Source organism: Ricinus communis, chromosome 5, assembly GCF_019578655.1.
Source record: "Ricinus communis isolate WT05 ecotype wild-type chromosome 5, ASM1957865v1, whole genome shotgun sequence".
Lineage (NCBI taxonomy): Eukaryota > Viridiplantae > Streptophyta > Magnoliopsida > Malpighiales > Euphorbiaceae > Ricinus > Ricinus communis.
Window position 1 is genome coordinate 2147698 of NC_063260.1, and position 19589 is coordinate 2167286.

The following is a 19589-nucleotide window of genomic DNA, read 5'->3' on the forward strand; positions in this document are numbered from 1 at the left end:
AAATGTCTAATTTAATTAATGGGTCATTGTCCTAAGTTCCAGTCTGGATTGAGGGATATGAGCACATAAAATTTTTGTTCTCTAGGCGGATACACCTAATAATTTAATTACACAAACAATTGGAATAGGAATTTAATTTATTTGGCAACTATTAACAATTAATTTATATATATATATATATATATATATTCTTTTCATGTAAAATGCAGACCAAATTGTATTTGATTTCAATTAAAAAATTTCATATAGATTTGAGAGAATTTGGGGGGGCATGAGTATGAAATTATCTATGACTTTGGGTTTTGATCCATTTTGATGCGCATATTGTCTTACCTTGATCCATACAAAATTGTTGCCTTAAAACTCCCAAATAAATATATAGATCAAAGTTATATTTATTTTATTTTAAACAAAATAAATATTGGGAAGTAGACATCTAAAAACATAAATATAAGTACAAATGTTTACTTCGATCTATTGGAATTTCCAATGAATTACATAACAGAAATAATTTCTTTTAAACTACTTGGTGACATTTAAACTTAATACCTCTGCATTTCCTGCAAATTATCTAAATCTTTTTATCATTTAATATTCCCAAACAACAATTGAAAACATTGAATAGGTCTTCATAGGGGTTGAAGAGGAAAGAGTATCTCTGTGATTTCTTTTGTTTATATACTTGACAAAGATTTGTCAGTTGATAATTGCCAACATGAATCAATCATCGTTTGCAATGACAATGAACTTTAAAACTATGTTTGAAAGGATGTAATAAAGCATGTGCATGAAATCGCCCTTAGATTACATACTTTATTATTTTGGTAATAACTTTTTATATAATATAATAATAAATACATCATGTAATTATTTATTCTTAATTCTATGTAATTTTTAATATAAAAAATTTATGTAATTATAATTACTTATAATATATTTAATTTTTTTATTTTTTTATTTTTATTAATATAATTTAAACAATTTTAATTACCACTAACCACCATTATTTTGTGATCGGTAATCAAATTTTAGTGATCGATAATTAAATTCCGGCAACAAATGATCAGATTTTGGCCATCATTAATCAAAATTAGTGATATTTTAAAAAATAATAAAAACTTAAATATTATTTTTAAATAGTTTATTTTAAAATTTTATTTCTGCACCAACTATTATAAATAAATTAGATATTAAAATAAAAATTATAATTGAATTACATAATTTTTTTTTTTTGCTACAACCAAACAATGTCAATGAAATGATTATTATATTATATTGCATTACAATTTCTATTATAATTTCTATTATATTACATTATTGATTACATTATATTTCATTACGTTATACCAACATAGCTTTACCGATTCATCTCAGAAAATGAAGCAAATACAGTCTTCCTATAAAACATATTCTAAGTTTGTCATTGGATTGGATTAATCCATCTTAGGATATAAGCAAATACAAACTCCCTATGATTCCTTTGATATTTTGTCATTTCTGCCTAAGATAAGACTAGTTCTTTACTTCTAACTTATGCTCAAATAGTATATATCGATTCATCTTTTTCATACCAGCTTACCATAATTAACAATGAATTTATGTCCATCACTAGCTTTTACCAATTGGCAGGTTACCAACAGAATGGCATAGTACTCATGATGAAATTAGATAATACAAATAAAATGTAAAATTAATAAGAAAAAGATATACAAAAAGCAAACTAAAAGGTAGATTAAAAAATTATAATACAAACTAAAAGAATAAAAACAAATATTATATACACTTCAGAACACATGATTGATAATCGAAAAAACACTTGCTCTAAATAAGTAGAGATATGACTAAAAAATTTCTTTAACTACATTATGTGTATGATATTCTAACATTCGATGTATATGATCTATAAAATAATTATAAAATTGTAAATATATAAATTATTTTCTTATTATTTAAGTATGAAACACTCATACATGTTTAATAGAACCTCTTTGCTACCAGGACTTTGACCAATATTTAAGGTTAGATACATACTATCATTGAAAGCATTAAAAGAAGAAAAGTATATATTCTTGATAAGTATTTTATTCTTAGTTATAAATGAAAAAGAAAAACTCGAACTTGAGACTTTACTCAAATTGAGATATACTCATATCATCGTATCAAATCCTTAATAAGCTTAGTTGAATTAAGTAGGTTAGGACTACTATGCCATAATAATATTACTTCCATGAAGCATTTTAGTATATATGACAAACAGTAATTTGTTTGGAAAAAGGCAAAGTCCATACCTTGATGGCATTGAAATCCATTTCTAAACAAGACAGCTACAACCAAAAGCATCATTCTATAGAAGTAGGTAGATTCTTTTATTGTTAATTATATTATATTATAATATTTTATTGTATTGTATTTTTATTATTTTAAATCTTTGTTAGTGTAGGTTAATGTCTGTCATTTTCCTCAAAAGTTTTATTTGCCGGTGAAATATACATCTTAAGCTTGAATTCATATTATATGATTGATATACATATCTGCAAATATAATTATTATACATTTTTATTTAATGAATATTATATGGAGCCTAATTTAGGTAAAATCCAACCCAATATAAACATAACTTATATTTATAATTGATCCCGAGATTTCATGTGATTTTAATGTGCAAAATATTATTATTACTAATAAGTTTCTTTAATATTTTCTTGAAATTCTTTTTTTTTTTTTTATATTGTGATTATAAGTAGATATATTATTGATATATAATGTAAGTATAAAGATGAAGATGAAAACATAAGCAAAAGTAAGGATTTTACGAAGATTAAAATAAAATTATGAAGCAATAAAAGATAAAAGAAAACTATAGAGCATTTTAAGAGCAATACACATATCATATGAGCATGGATGATTTCCTGGATAGAATTATTTAGTGCAGATTTATTTAGTTTTAATATATAAATTTATTTTTATTTTATCATGTAGAATTATTTGTGAAATGTATGCAAATTTAATTAACTGTACTGTAAACACCCGGTTAATTGGTGATCAAAATTTAGAGTTATTTAAATTCGAAAGAAGTTGTTTGGTTATTATTATTAACATTAAAATTGTTTCAACCACTTAGTGTATTCGAGTCTTCTTCTATTATTGATTCAAGGCAGCCATCCTATCTGTATTGAATTGGATTCAGCCCCCCAGAAAAAAAACAAGAACCCGTCTCAAGCTAAGCCAAGAATAATATAACAAGGTAAAGAGACACAGGTCTGCTTTTTCTATGGAGAATACTCGGCAAATCCATAGGTTCCCACAAACCCACAAGACCCCATTGTTGCCCCTGTATTTGCATTTGTAATGAACTCGGCAAAACTTTCCAATAATTCATAACTAATTCTCCCGATTGCCTATCCGACCAAATGGGCCTAAGGAATCTACAGCCTATTATTATATTCCAGCAAATTCAAACAAGTAGTAAGTAGAAAAACGTATCAGCAGATCTCAGCAAAGTAAATGATCAACCACAGTTAGAAAGATGGTCTAACGCTCAACTAAAATCAGCATTTCTACTTTGAACTATAAAAGTAAAATAATGCCTACCTTGAATTGGTAGACCCACAAACATTAACCATTCTTCTTACCTGCAGCAGGCGTTCACATACCAACAATGCCGAAATAAATGAAATAGAACAGAAGACCTCCTCAACTTGTCTGTCCCTTTTACCCATCCTAAGAACTGAGGCTGCTTGTAGCTTCTAGACACTGGGCAAACTGAGGATTAAGCTAGTACATTCAATCTCAACAGTTTTTTTAGACCTTCAGATAAAGAGATCCAAGGAATTTTCCTTTATGTTTCTCTCTAGGATTTTGAATAATTAGTACAAAAATCAGTTAGCTAGTTTTAGCCCTCTTGGGATTTATAAAATAGTCTTACAAACTACAGATTGCCACATACAGCTACAAATTGAAATATTAATGTTGCAAAACTAACTAGCATTTTCAAAAAGTCCTCATCAATCGCCACCTTGAAAATATATTCAAGAAACCACGAGACTGATTCCGTCTTAAAAGCTGCTTCTCTTCTTCTTATCCAGATGATATCTATTTTAGAGTTCTACATGTTTCTCTATGAACTACTAGTAAGTTAAACAATCATTCTATCGCGTAATCTTCTAATCAATACCCAAGTCACTTCGTTTTCGACTAAAATTCATTTTGTATCACCATCATACTTGATTTATATATTAACATACAAATTTTCAAAATTCAACTCATTAAAACAATAAATTATACCAAATTAATTCAAAGATTGACTTCACACTAGATCTATCCCTACTGCCCTGCAAATGGGTTCAGCTACTCAACCAAGAAAGCAAAGAGTACAAGTTAAGTTGAGCACTCTAAAGTACAATTACTACATGCAAATTGACTAGATACATTATATTAAGCTATATTCACAAAATCTACATTGAACCAAAAGGCTAAATCAGATACTAAATGAATCATTTTGATGACCAATCACATCTTGATGCTCACAACTACCTCTAGTTATTTCATATATAGCACAACCAACCAGCTAAGTTAATAACTGATGAAAGCAAGAGCTAAATGAAACCTACTCTGCATTTCCAATGATTGAAATAACATACTGAATGATTATTCAAATTGAAAAAAGAAACTGGAAGTTACTACGATTTGTCCTCTAGTTAATAAAGCAAAGCTGCAACACTACTTATTAATTATTAAAATTTTTTTTTTTTAAAAGACAATTTAAGTCCAAATTTCCTCCATGCTAAGTCAAGGTGCTCTGAACCATGTAAACACAGCAATTTGTAAGTATTAAATCTGAAATTACAATCCGCAAACATTAGCATCACAATGTAAAAATATAGTCATTACTAGTTAATTCCATAGCATTAGCAATATGATGAAATCAGATTACAAAAGAAAAACAAATGCTGCATGTATGAAAGAATCAACATAAATTCAATATCCTCACCAAAAATAGTATAATAAACCAGTTCAAAAACATTAAAAAGATATTCTTACAGGCGCCGATTGCAATATGGGTGAGTGTAAAACTGATAAACAATTATAATTAGAAAGTAACCGATTTTATCAAAGTAAGAGCATAGAAATTATATTAAGTAATCGAAAAGCAAGATAAGAGCTCAAACTTAGGTTCTTAGAGTATCGCACGAAATACTAAAATAAGGAAGCTCATAAAATTCAAACCTGAAACAAAAATCTGCCTAACCAGACAGTACAATTTCTCTACATTGAGTCCCCTAAGCTGCTTTCTTGCTCTTCTTCTTCTTAAGACTATCCTCATTTTTCATGTTGTCTAGTTTCTTCTTCCCCTTCACGCCATCCTCTTTCTTTAATTTAGTTTTCTTCAACTTCTTCTCAACTTTTCCTACATCTCCTTTCTTTCTCTTCTTACCCTCTAATCCATCAGTACCCATTATAACTTCACTATCACCATCATCATTATCAACATCTCCTTCACCCTTGTCCAGTAACACCTCATCATCATCCTCACTAGCAGTATTATCCATATACCTAATCTCATGTATCCTCCCCTTCTTCTTCCCCACTTTCTTTTCCTCCTTGACGTTGGTTCCCTCAACCTTTTCCTCCTTCTCCTCTTCCTCCTTAACACCTTCAATCTTCAATTTGAAGTCCGGTAGCGCCTGATAAATGGGTAAAGCCAAACTTTCAAGCAATTTCAGATGAAAAGATCTAATACCACCCCATTTTCTAGGCACAATTTCAGCAATCCCATTAATAGCAGCCATTACATTTTTCACTAATTCCTCTCCACCCATTGAAACTCTCCCAATTTTCACGACACTACAAGTCCCACTTCTCATAAACAACAAACCTGACCCACATGCTTTCTCAATCTGCTCTTTCCAATTCTTATGTTTCAAATCCACACCAACAGGAATCTTTTTCTTCTTAAAAAACTGCTTCCCTAACATCTTAGGCAATAATGGAACAACCCTTTTATCAGCAAAAAACATATCATAAGAATCACAGAGTTTCCTTTTTGCTTCAAAAGGACGATAATCACTCTTTAACTTAGAAATCTTGATAATTTTCGATATGGGTATGTTGTCATTTTGAATCTTTTTCTTCGCTGCATCTTTTGTAAGACCTGATTTGGGTCTATCGTCAATGATTAAACAGAGTTCCGTGTTGTCATTTTGAGGGTTGATTAATGGGTTAGGGAGTGAGATTTTGTGGGGATTGGTGCGGCTAAAAGATCCCTTTTGTGGGATTTTTTTGAGGGTTAAAATCAAGTATACGAATTCATCATGCTCAAGAAGTTGAGGTTTTTGGGTTTCGGATTTTGTAGCTTTCCATTTTAGTAGAGAATTCACTGCTTTCTCTACCGTCTTAGGGCTTACACCGGATGATGGTGTGATCGTAGCCATTGATAGATGGCGAAGGAAAGCAGATTAGGGTTTTAGAGGGCAGAGTGAAGGAGGAGGAGAGTGGCGGTCTATGTCATGGACGCTAGAAATTGTAGGGTTTATGGATTTACACTTTATAAACGCTGTCGTTTTATTATTAAATTTAAATTGTTTAATTGTTTCATTTTTTAACTAATATAAAAGAAAAAGGAAAAATACAGTAGACTTTATGAATTTTTTTTTCTTAACATAGACTATGAATATTGGTTTAATTTTTAGTATTAGGGCATCACAGTAAAGAATATTATTTCTACTATAAAGAATATTCTAAAAAATATTTTTAATATAAAAATAAAAATATTTATTTAAGCTCAATATGTTATTTATATTTTTCTCAATATCAATCATTTTTATCTCTACAAGTATTAGTTGTTTGAATTTCTTTTCCAATTTTTTTAAAATTTTGTCATAAAAGTGCAGGTATTTATTAAAATCAAATAAATAAGCCAGTAAATTTGTTAAATTAAATAATAAATAAAGTTTAGCTCCCTAAATTTGAAAAGTCAAATTTACATTATATTTATATATAAAAAGTATATTGAAATTTTATTTTATAAGGCGATATTTATATAAAAAGTTTGATATATAAAAAATTTATTTAGAAAATATTTTTACTTTTCATTTGTTAATATATTTTTTGCCCTAAAAGGAAAAAAAACATTAAAAATAAAATGATTATTAGTTAACTAACATACAAATACTTGTAGAAATTTTTTCTTTCAACTATAATTTTTTTTATTTATATATAAAATTTAAATTTATATATAAAATTAAATATCTTTTATTATTAAAATATTTTTATTTACTTTTTAATTTAATGAGATTTGAGTTTCAACACCCATTTCTAAAAATAATTTTACTATATAAAATATATATTTTTAAATAAATTAGGTCTATTGACAATTTTAATATTTATATATTATTTTCTCTCTCATACATGATATATTAAATTATTCTTTTAATTCTTAAAGAATTAATCATTGTAATATTATTTTACTCTTTTATGTAAAGTATTATATTACATATTTAACACTTTAATTATGATATAAAATTATTTCACTTTTCTTTGTCTTTTTGAATTCTTTTTTATAACTTTCACATAGCATATTATATGAAACCTTCGCTATTTGTCTTAATTTTTAGATAATTAATTATTTTAATATTTCTTACTATTTTATATAAAATATTATATTATAACTTTAACATCTTAATTATGATATCCTATTATTTCACTTTTCTCCACCTTTTTAAATTCTTTTTCATAACTTCCACTTTAGATAATTTAAATATTGTATTACAACATAAAACAACTTAATTATAAATCTTAATTATCTTATAATCTTTTTTATTAAATTATTTTTTATAATTTTAACTTTTAGTTAATTTTTTAAGATTTTTATTTTCATAATATAATAATCATTTTATTAACTAAATTTTTTTTTTACTCGTTATATTTGTACTCATTTATACCGTTCGTCTATTTTCTCATTCTATCTAACATATATATTTCATTAAAATTATTTTGACAAAGTTTAGTTTCAAGTAAAAAAACTTTGTTAATAGAATTAATTTTTATGTTAATAAATAAAATATTTTTAAACGTATTTATTAAAAAATTATTTCTAAATTAATTTTTTTATATAATTTAATATATCTACGTCTATCTATATATATATGAGAGCAATGTTTTAATATTAATTTTCTATTCTACATGGTAATATCATATGATTTTTAAACTATTTTCTTTTAACTTTTAGAGAATTAATCTATTCTAATATATTTTTCTACTATTTTAAAAAGTATTATGTTATAACTTCCAACATTTTAAGTAGGATATTTAATTATTTCATATTCCTATATCCTTTTGGATTCTTATTTATAATTTTCACTTTAAATAATTTTATTTTCAAATATTATATTGCAATATATAGCACCTTAATTATAAATCTCAAGTATTTAATAGTATTTTTTCTCCAAATCTTTTTTATAATTTTAATTTTTGATTAGATTTTTTAAATTTTTTTTATTCTCATAGTTGAATAATTATCTTATCAATTAAAAATATTATTTTTTAATTATAATATTTATATTTATTTATACTTTTCATTTCTAAATGTATTTTATCTTAAAAAAATTTCAACGAGATTATTTCAATAGAATTCAATTTCAAGTAAAGAACTCAGTTAATTAAAATGAGTTTTAAGGTTAGATTTTCTATAATTTAGTAAATGAAAAAATAATATTTTATATATATATAGTGTCCCGACCCGATCTGTGAGCTCGTGATCGGTGCTAGGGAATGATTATGCGTAAGGCCACTGAAATCCGTAGCAAGCTTAACTAATCATTCACTCAATTAAAATATAACTTTACCAATTACATCAATATTTCATTACTAATACTTAACTACATAAATACTATATAATTAAACTGGTCCATCAGCACCACTAGTTAATGCCTGATCAATTAGTTTAACATGCCGAAATAAATAATAAGTTTAGAATCACTGCTGCAGAGAATCTAGATTTCTTTTATACAATCATATATATGGTGCGCACACGGTTTTGATACAATCTATCATGTGACATGTTTTATTATCGTTTTATCCCGAAGTTACAATCATAGTGTCAATAATATTTAAGAATGATATAAGTTACAAACAATCATAGTATTAAAATTAAATAGTCTCGAGTATAACAGACGTGAAAATTATCTGTAATAATAATAATAATAATAATAATAATAATAATAAATATAATAGAAAAAATAATAATAATAATGATATCGATAATAATGAAAATAAAATTAATAATAATAATAATACTAATAATAATAATAATCATAATAATTATTAATCAAATAACATTGCATTTAAATTAGACATGACATATGTACTGAGACAATACAACTTTAACTCACAGTTCTGATAACTCTCTCAAATTGCTCCTACGCCTCGGGCGTAACGGGCTGAACTATCAGATTATCTATTTATAGAAATAACTCAATTAATAAAAATATTTCATAATTAATCTAAATCTAAACTCATAGAATTCAACTATATAAGAATCTCAATTTGAAAATTCTATCAAAAATTTAGTAGAACCTCCTATAAAATACAAACGTTTACCCCCTATATAATAGGTCCAAAATCTGCTAAAAACACTTCTAATATTTATCAACTATTTAACATGAGTCAAGTCACCCATAACTGTATTATTTTCTCGACTCTGTAACACAACTCATATCACAAATAATAAATAATAGTCTGGCATAAATATTTACTCTACAACTAACTCACAAATAATTTACCGATATCTAATTTATTATTCATAACCACAATTATCACAAAATCGAATAATAATTAATCATACTAATTAAATCATAATATTTATAATTAAACTATCAATTAATTAAATTAAATTATTTATTTATAATTAATAATTAATGGAATTAATATTTTTTTATAATTTTTAAAGTTCAAATAAATTTTATCAAATCAAAAATTCAAAATTTTAAGTTTGTAAAAAACACAGGGGCAGTTGGTTGGTGATATGGATAGCAGAAATGGAGGAAAATAATGGTGTGGAACTGTCATACGAGTGGAAGAAGAAGAAGGAGAAGGGAGGAGTCGATCGGGTAATTTTTTTAAAAATTGCTCTTTTAACCCCTCAACTAAGCCTAACTGGAGAAAAATCTCCAATCTAAGTAGTTGCACATTTTCTCTCTTGATCTATTTGTATAAATACCCACATACATATACTTATATACTTATTTATTGATATGAGCCTGTGTCCAAGCACCCATTGGAATAAAACTATAACACAGTTAATTAATTAAACAAAATAAAATTTACTTTTGAATCACAAAGTAAAGTTATAAAATTACTAAATTCAAGCCAACACAATTTATTTGTAACATTTAAAATTTAGTAGCTATTAAGATAATTAGTTAGTAAAATAAACTAATTAATTGTTCAAATTTAATACTGAAAATACTTATTTACTAAAATGGCAGTGAAAGAAACTAATGAAATTAAAATCTAAAAATTCAGATTTTAAAAATTCGGGGTATTACATAAAGTAAGAAAAATATTATTGAATTATATACTTAAAATATATAAAATACTAAATCAATAAAAAATATCAAAAACTGAATGAAATAATATAATATTAAATCAAGTTATAATATAATAATTTAATTTGATTCGATTTATATTATTAAAATATCTAATTTTTAATTTATTGAGATACTTCTATTTATTTAATTTCATATATATATATATATATATATATATATATATATATATATATATTATGAATATAGAAAAAAGTTAAAGAGATCAAACTATAGAAAATTATTAAATTATGTAAAAGAGAGAACAAACTTTTCTCAGCGAATAAATTTATCGTCATCAAAATTAATAAATATTTAAAATTTTTAAAAAGATAGAACATATTTATATATATAAAATAAATGACTCAATATATATATATATATATATATATATATTAATTGACTATATATATAGTTAGTTAGTTGTTTAGTCAATTAATTTTTTCAGTATTTTTATTAATTTTTGTGGTATGATATTATTTAATTTTAATTTTTAATAATTTTAATAATTTAATAATTTTTATTGATATTAATATTAAACCGTGCAGGTCAATTATCTAGTTAAATATTATAACAGGGATTAGATGCATTGGCTTTCATTCCTTATAGAAGCAGTGTTTCTGTTCATTGCCAAGGTCAATCAGTCTATAAAGAATGTGTCAATGAATGGAAAAAATGAATTCATATACTGATTCGAGAAGAGTTGGAAAAAAAAATCAATACTGATTTATTATTGTGGATATTATAGAAAAGAATATGCATTCTTACACCATGCAAAAGCTTGTAAAAACCAATAAAAGAATAAGCACCAGAACTCTGTAATCTAGGTTTGTGATTTTTGAAACTTCAGAGCTTCAAAACGAGCACCCAGTGAATCACATACACCACGCAAAAGCTTGTGTAAATCCAGCAAAAGTTAAGCACAGATACTTTGAACTCTAGGTTTGTGATCTTTGATACTTCAGAGCTTCAAAACGAGCAGCCAGCGAATCATAATCTGGCAATTTAGGATGAACCTGATGAATATGAGATGAAGGTACTGGTGGTGGAGGCCGCTTAGGTGGTGGTGCATAAATGCCAGCCGGAGATTCTTCCATTTCAATCTCTTCATCGCAGTCTGATTCATCAAACTTTATTTCTGACTTTGGTGAAGAGGTATTGTAGCTGTGTCTTCTATGGACATTATGACCATCCATCTGGTTTGGCCTTGTCTCATCATTGTAGCTATGTCTCCTATAGATACGGTCACCATCCATTTGCATTGAACGTGTCTCCTCAGTACTTGCATAATTAGACCTTTCAAAATTCTGAGGCTCATGAATCCTTCCAAGGCCCTGAGATTGATAATCCATGACTTGACAGTTGATTCGGGGATCATTTGCCATGGAAAGGCCCATGGTATTGCCAGAGAGCATTGAAAATCCTGTATTGATGGCTGAGGCATTCAACTTATGATCAAAACCAGGTGCTTGACTGCCTGGATTAAAGTTCTTGTTGGCTAGATGAGCAGCGGCCTGTGCAGCTGCAATTGCTTGCTTAGCAGACTCTGCAGCTGCTTCAGCAGCAGATGCAGTATCTTGAAACTGTATATTACCCAGTGCCCCTTCATTAGTTGATCTGTGATAAGACAAGAAAATATGTGGAAGGGATAAGTATATTTCTTGGAAGTCTAAAAATCTACCGCCACTGTCAGGATAATTTAGATAATAAAACCAGCTTACCCAATGTCTACAACATTATTTTGAGTTGGCTTGACAGGTAAGCTTGAAGCACTAATAAAAGTGTTAGGTCCCTCCTGATGAAGAAAGAGAAGACAGAATTTAATAAAGCTAAGTGTTTCCCTTAGGCAAGAATGAGGCGGAGGAACTCACAATGCGCTCCTCTGGAGCCTTGAGAAGCTCCTTTTCAGATTCTGCTGTATCCCAATCAATTTGGTATTCCTTTGCTATTTCCTTCATGATTTTCAACTTTACTTCACCAGTAGGAGTTCTAACAGAAAGCTTGTCAATTAACTATAAAGAAAAAGCACTCTCTATTAATATTTTCCTCAACAAAGAGATAAGTTTGTGCCACTCTGAACTATTCGTATGCCATCAACTGAGCAAAGAAGAGTCATTATCAATCCAAAAGAACAAGGAATGAATAAATTTAACAACTGTCGAAGTATATATATGTATATATATATATCTGTTTCAAGTATTTTAGTTATAAGTATATTCATATGGCAGCAATGGAGCACTTAACTATGCGATTAACACCACAGTTGGGTCGCAGATCAGTGGCTGCAGATACAAAATCTTTTCCGTACTTCTTCTCAAATATCTTTACAATTGCCCCAAGCTCTGGAATTTCAGCGCACCTTGGAGCTGCAAATATTAAACTAGCAATTCCTTCTTTCAGGTCTGCTGGGCATTCTCTGGAGACAGTCAAATCAACATTAGAATTCATGTAACTACGCAATAAAATGCAACAAAGATATTCTGTCATCTTCACCTTTGCTTTGCAATTATTGTAAGTCTGGCCACAACTAACTCACAGAAGAGCTCAATAAACTCATTTGCAGCCAAAACGTTCTGTTCCCTTATCACATGCTCAACCTACAGGACCATGAAACTTATCTGCTGTCAATTTACAATCATATCTTGCAATGGATATATACACTCCAAATTCCAAGCCCAATATTTTATCTAAAAAACGATGTTCAAGATGCACAATAAGTAATATATTCATGAAAGAAGGGCTGAAATCATTCAATTTCTAACAAAATCTCATCTATAATAAGAATCAACTCGACTCTTTACAAAAAGTACAGCAATGTGAACTCTAGTGTATAAATGCAGGTAAAAGTAACCTTCTTCTTTTGAAAATAAAGTCATCAGTTTTTTTTTGAAGCAAGGTTAGGATTTTAAAAATGAAAAAAAAGAAAAAAGAAAAAAGAAAAAGAAAAGGATCACCTGTAAAGCATCACACCTAAGCCATCAATACATTTGTTCATGCAACTAATATAAAAATGAGGCTATCTCCTTCGAATCTCAGAATGATTGTATTCCAGAAACAGTTAGTATTGTAAAAACGCTATAGAACTAATTTTAAAGATTTGAGCTTTAATTTGCTATAGAAGTAGAGTCGTTGGATGCCCAAATAACAACACGAACTTGTCCATTGCTTATACTCATTCTAAAAAGTTAAGCGAACATGGTAGGATGGTATGGAGAGATGAAGAACAATAAACATAAAAAACTCAAAAATGATCCGAGTTTAAGCATAAATGTAGCCAACAAAACAGTATGCTCGACTCGAATGATTGTAAGATACACATAAATTGTCATTTTGAAGCTGTAATTTGATATAAGTGAACTAGGGCAATGTCTACGGATGCCTAACGAAAAATGCAACTTATCCACTGTCCTCATTCTAAAATGTTAAGTTGTTAACATGGTAAGGACAATGGAGAGAGATTATTAAACAATGACCACAAACTTCAAAATAACCCCAATCTGAGCAGTAAATGTAACCACAAGAGAACAATATGCTCATGTTAAATCCATTTCAAACACAACTTAATCCTATACTTGAACCCCTAATTTGGTAAGAAATGAAATCATGCTAGAATTGACACCGCTTTTCAAGAATTCCTGAATTTCAACCGATGCTTAATCTAACAACAAAATTTGAGCCCCCCAAATTTCCATTATTTCCTCTGATCCACAATAAGACTCAACTACTGTTAAAACCCAAATCAAAACAACTCCTAGTACTATCAAATTGACAGATCATCATATAGCAACATAATGAAAACTATATTCATTTGTAGAAAAGCTTTACTGTATAATCTCAATTCCACAACAATGATCACATGATAAAGACTCAATTACAGACAATAATTGGGTATTAAAGGGCAAAAGATAGAGAAAACAAAAGGGAGTACCCACCCTGACACGAGCAGTGGCATCTTGACCAGATTCAAGAAGCAAAGCAATGTCTCTTTTCATTTGCCTAACAACAACTTCTCTCTTATTCCTCAGCAGCTTAATCCTCGCCACCGCCATTTTCGCCGCTGTTTTACTATTTTTTATACATAACAAACCAAAACAAATCAAACCAAACCAAACCAAACCCAGAAGGAAAAATCACCAATTAAGGTAAAACACTAACACAAACTGAAATTTTATTAACATAATAATTATTTACCATCTTGAAGAACTAAAGCGAGGGCTAAAAATGGAGAGAGTGAACTTCATGAGTTTCTTGCTGTGAGAAGAGGCTACACTGGCCACCGTCATTGCGTTGTTGTTTGGGAAGACAAAACGACTGAAACCAGAGGGTCTCTTTAGGTGGTGGAGTAACGGTCCTTTTGACTATTGTTCAAGGAAATTTAATTTTTTTTAATGATCGGACGGCTTGGAGAGATGGAGAGAGAGGAGGCCCTGATGGAGTGATTGATCAGTGAGGAAATATAGCCGTTATGTTTATATTCAGAATGATACATGGGATACGCCATGCTTTTTTGGTGGGTCACAAATGCCATTGCAATGTGTATTTATTTATTTGTTTACTTTTTATTTTTCAAAGAGAAAACAAGTATGCAATTTAAGAAGAAAAATCCTAATGCAAAATACAAGATTTTTTTTATTTTAATTAATTTATTTGATAAATATGTATATAAAATTTTATCTTGAGTCAAAAATATTATTATAGATTTTGTTTATGCGTAAAATTTATTTATATTTTGTGATCTATAAAATAAATCTGTCTAAATTAGAATCATTTAGATATGTGAATTTTATAAATAAATAGTATTTTTTTTCTAAAAAATTAAAAATATTTTTATTATTATTGGTTACTTATTACTCTTAATGAAAATTTGTATATGTTTTAATAATTAATAGGAAAAAATTATATGAATAAAAAAGAAGACCTATAATAAAGAAAGTGTTTAATAAAAAAATAACAAAGAGAGAAGTACTAACATTTCTCTCTTGTGTACATACCTATTACCTACAATAAAAATGTTTTATGCCAAAACAAAAAAAATAAAAATAAAAAGATTAGGCTTTCACATGCTACAACTCCTTTGTTTGTGCACCAATTTTCGATATCAAAGACCATTTTATACTTGTTTTTGGTTTCAAGATTTGTGTGCAGAGAAGAAAAAGAAGAGTGAGCTAAAGATTTGATTCTAATTAAGGTTCTAAAGTTGCTGGAGTGGAGTCCATTATATTTGCCATCTCCTTCTCTTTACTCCATTTATATGTATACCCCCAAATTGTTTCTGGTCTCTGCCTAATCAAATTAAGAGGCCTTTCAGTAGCATTGAGGAATGGTCGAGCCAAATCATTGAATTCCTTAATATAATCACCAGTTTTGGCAATGAAACAGACAGCATGAGATTGGTGTTCGATACTTAGGATTGTGACACTGGAGTTGTTATCACCACTGGGAGCTTAATAAAGCTCGAATTCTAGTTTAATCTCAATTGTACAACAAAAGAAAGAAAGTAATTAATGAATCTATTTAACGTAAGATAATTTATCAATTCTTTAACATAAAGAAAGGTAATTTTGATATGTTTCCTAAAGAGTGGCTAGAAATTCTTTTTCAGTTACGGGAATTCTATATATGTTAGTATCAAAATAAAAATTAAAAAAATAAAACATACAGATTTTACGTGAAATATCTCTAAACAAATTTGAATAAAAACTACGAATAAGAATAAAAGAATTCCACTGGGTAAGAAATATGAGATTACAATGTCTCTCTAATTTTGACTAAAATACTACTTTTTTTCTTCAAAATTAGAAAGGTGTTGTAATCTCTTATTTTTTTTTTTAGTAAAATTTTCTAATTTTTCTGTGATTTTTACTCTAATTTGTTTGAGGGTTTTTCACATGAAATTTATATGTTTTATTTTTTTTATTTTTTTTCTCAGTCTATTTCCAATATATATATATATATAATTTTATATTTTTTATTATTACTATTTTACTTAAATTATCATGTTAGTAGATTAACTAGTATGTTATTTCTTTTAATTAAATAATAATTCTAATATTGAAAAAGTCTGCATATTAATTAATAAGTTACTACTTAAATTAAATAATAAGTTTTAAATCTAAAAGAAAAATATAATTAATAAGTTAATTAATAATATGAATAAATATCATCATCTTAGATGATATATTATCAATTATATCTTTCATTAAATTGATATTAATTAAACTTTATATGTAAAAATAAATTTTAAATTTTACAAATTTAAAATATTTATAATCAAAATAATAAAAATATTCGTGCAACACGAGAGTAAAGAATTAGTAATTTATTAACTTTTTTCTCTCACACATGTAGGCTTTGAATAAAAGAAATAAAGAAAAATTTCTTCATGAAATTATAAGAAAAGCTTTCCATTTTTCTGACTCTTTTTAGCGTGATTCTTTATACTCACGATCACTATTATAACAACTCAAAATCAGATCACATGAAATATTTGTGTATTTTAGTTCTTATTGGTCTCACAGTTTTATTCCTTTTGTGGATTTTTTAGAATTTTATAAGGGATTATCCATCCTGAAATTTTTTTGAACCTAACACGTTTAATTTTAGAGTTCTACAACTTCATAACCAAACTATCAAAAGACGTCTGATGCGATTGATTCCAACTATTTACATATATATTATAAATCATTTCCTATCTTATTTGAATGTGAATTTTAATGCATTCATGCACTTCCATACACTAGTGGCGTATCATCCTAAAAGCTTGCTAAAAGCTGCTTCTCATCCAAGCATCTTATCATTGCTCCGGCATTTGATTATCTGCCCTAATTATACTGCTCCTTTAGCCCATGTTATTATATGTCCACCAACCACGTCCTCGAACCATAAATCTACTAGAATGGTCCTACGCTTATATAATTAGTAATGGTTCAAAATCAGATTGTATAAAATATTTTTTGTTTTGTCGCCTTCATTAGTCTCACAATTTTATTCCTCGATAGATTTGAGAACTTCACAAGAGGTAATCTATCTTGAAATTTTCTTAAATTCAACACGTTTAATTTTGAAATTTTTACAACTCCATAACTAAACTGTCAACTCTTATGTAATTAGTTTTAACTCTTTTATTATCTATTTTCTATCTCGTTTTAATGTGCAATTTAATTCATTCGTACAAGCCCGTGTTCTAAAGGCCTTCCATAAATATTTTGTCTTTATCCCGCTATTTACTATCCACTCTTATTGGACCGTACCATTTATCTAAAATGGATTGTTATTAACTATCTAATTCTAAACCACCATCGTCATTTTATTCTTAATGAAACAATAAAGTGCAACTATAAATGCAAATAAAAATGAAAAAGGGTTAAATACTATTTACCCTTTATGGTTTGGCCTAATATATGAGTTAATTTCTACATTTTTTCTATTACATTAAAATCCTCTTGAATATTCATAAAACTAACTACTAACATCTTTCGTGATAGTTGAAGGACTAAACTGGTAATTTAATATTACAATTTGCTCCTTAAACTTATTATTAAATATCAAACTCGTCCAAAATTAATTCCATTATTAAATTAGAGTAAAATCTTAGTTTTAGCACAAGTTGATTTTAGTATCTAATTAAAGTAATAAATTTAATATTCTTTTTCTTGCTCTAATCCTTTATTTTTAATACAATTTAATTCAAAAAATTTAAATATTTTAAAATTACTTATATTTATAATAATATTATTAAATTACTATATAATTTAATTTTAGTTATTAATATAAAATAAATATTTATAGTTAAAAAATATCATTCTATTGTTATTTTTATTATATGTTATAGTTAAACTATATAAAAAAATAAAATTTAAATTAAACAATTATGTCTTAATCTGGTGAAATAATCTAGACACTAAATTGACAAATTCATTATCAATGAAGAGATCATGTTAATCTTGTAGGTTAAAAATGAATGTTTTAATCAACTATTCAAATGGGATTAATACGAGTAAAATTTTTATTTTTAATATAATTTAATTTTAGTATCTAATAAAAAAAATAACTTATGATTATTTCTTTTTAAAATTTAAAATTAAAGTATATAGCAATTTAATAATATTAAATAAAAAATAAATATTTTTAATTCGTTTAAATTTTCTTAGAATTAGATTATATTAAAAGAAATAAAAAATATTAACAAATAAAACTTATTATTTTAATTAGACACTAAAATTAAGTTGTGCTAAAAATAAAATTTACTTTAATTTGATAATAAAATTAATTTTGGACGAGTTTGATATTTGATAATAAATTTAAAAATTAAATTATAATTTTAAAATACCAGTTTAGTCTTTTGACTAATATGGAATGAGATAGTAGTTAGTTTAATAGAACTCAAAAATTATAAATCAAATGCATAAATTGAGTCATATATTAGACCGGATCATCGGAATACAAGGAAAAACTATCGGCAGCGTGTTTAACAATAGCGGTGGTGGGCAGCTGTGGATGTGTGGATCTGATGACGGCGGTGAATGAGATTAAGGTGTCTAACCTTAAATATTCATTGTTATCTCATCTCATCACACTTGAAAGATTTTTAAATTAACTCTTACCGACCAAATCATAATACTCATAATTATAATATAACTTATTTATAAAATCATATATATAATTAAGTGTGGATTAAAATAAGTGTTGTACACAATTAGATTCAAACTCTAAGCTTTATCACTCTATTTTATAAAAACTAAATTAAAATTTAAATAAGATTTTCTATTTTAATTATTTTTTCAATTTATAACACTAATTCTATTAATTTTTATTTAAATTTTAGTAATTTTTTTTATTATGTAAATAATAACGAATTCAACTATTAATAACGTAAATAAAAAAATTAATATTATTTAAATAAGTCAAATACTAATTAATTTCAAAATTAATTAAATATTAAATTATTTATATGATGTGGTAAGTTTAGTCTATCTTAAAATTCTAATATTTTATGTGCTGTTATTT

At 26.9% G+C, this 19589-nt stretch overlaps 2 protein-coding genes across 2 annotated transcripts; both read right to left on the reverse strand.

Annotated features, from left to right (window-relative positions):
- Nucleotides 1-5104: 5104 nt before the first annotated feature.
- LOC8268731 (ribosomal L1 domain-containing protein 1) lies at nucleotides 5105-6530 on the reverse strand. Its single transcript, XM_002521630.3, has one exon. The coding sequence runs from the start codon at nucleotides 6429-6431 to the stop codon at nucleotides 5280-5282; it is 1152 nt and encodes a 383-aa protein (XP_002521676.2). The 5' UTR covers nucleotides 6432-6530; the 3' UTR covers nucleotides 5105-5279.
- Nucleotides 6531-11286: 4756 nt separating this feature from the next.
- On the reverse strand, nucleotides 11287-15039 carry LOC8268732 (vacuolar protein sorting-associated protein ist1). Its single transcript, XM_002521631.3, has 7 exons — nucleotides 14775-15039; nucleotides 14516-14648; nucleotides 13077-13180; nucleotides 12828-12999; nucleotides 12455-12595; nucleotides 12305-12378; nucleotides 11287-12200 (listed from the first exon to the last, which is right to left on the reverse strand). The coding sequence occupies exons 1-7, from the start codon at nucleotides 14864-14866 to the stop codon at nucleotides 11522-11524; spliced, it is 1395 nt and encodes a 464-aa protein (XP_002521677.2). The 5' UTR covers nucleotides 14867-15039; the 3' UTR covers nucleotides 11287-11521.
- Nucleotides 15040-19589: the final 4550 nt, after the last annotated feature.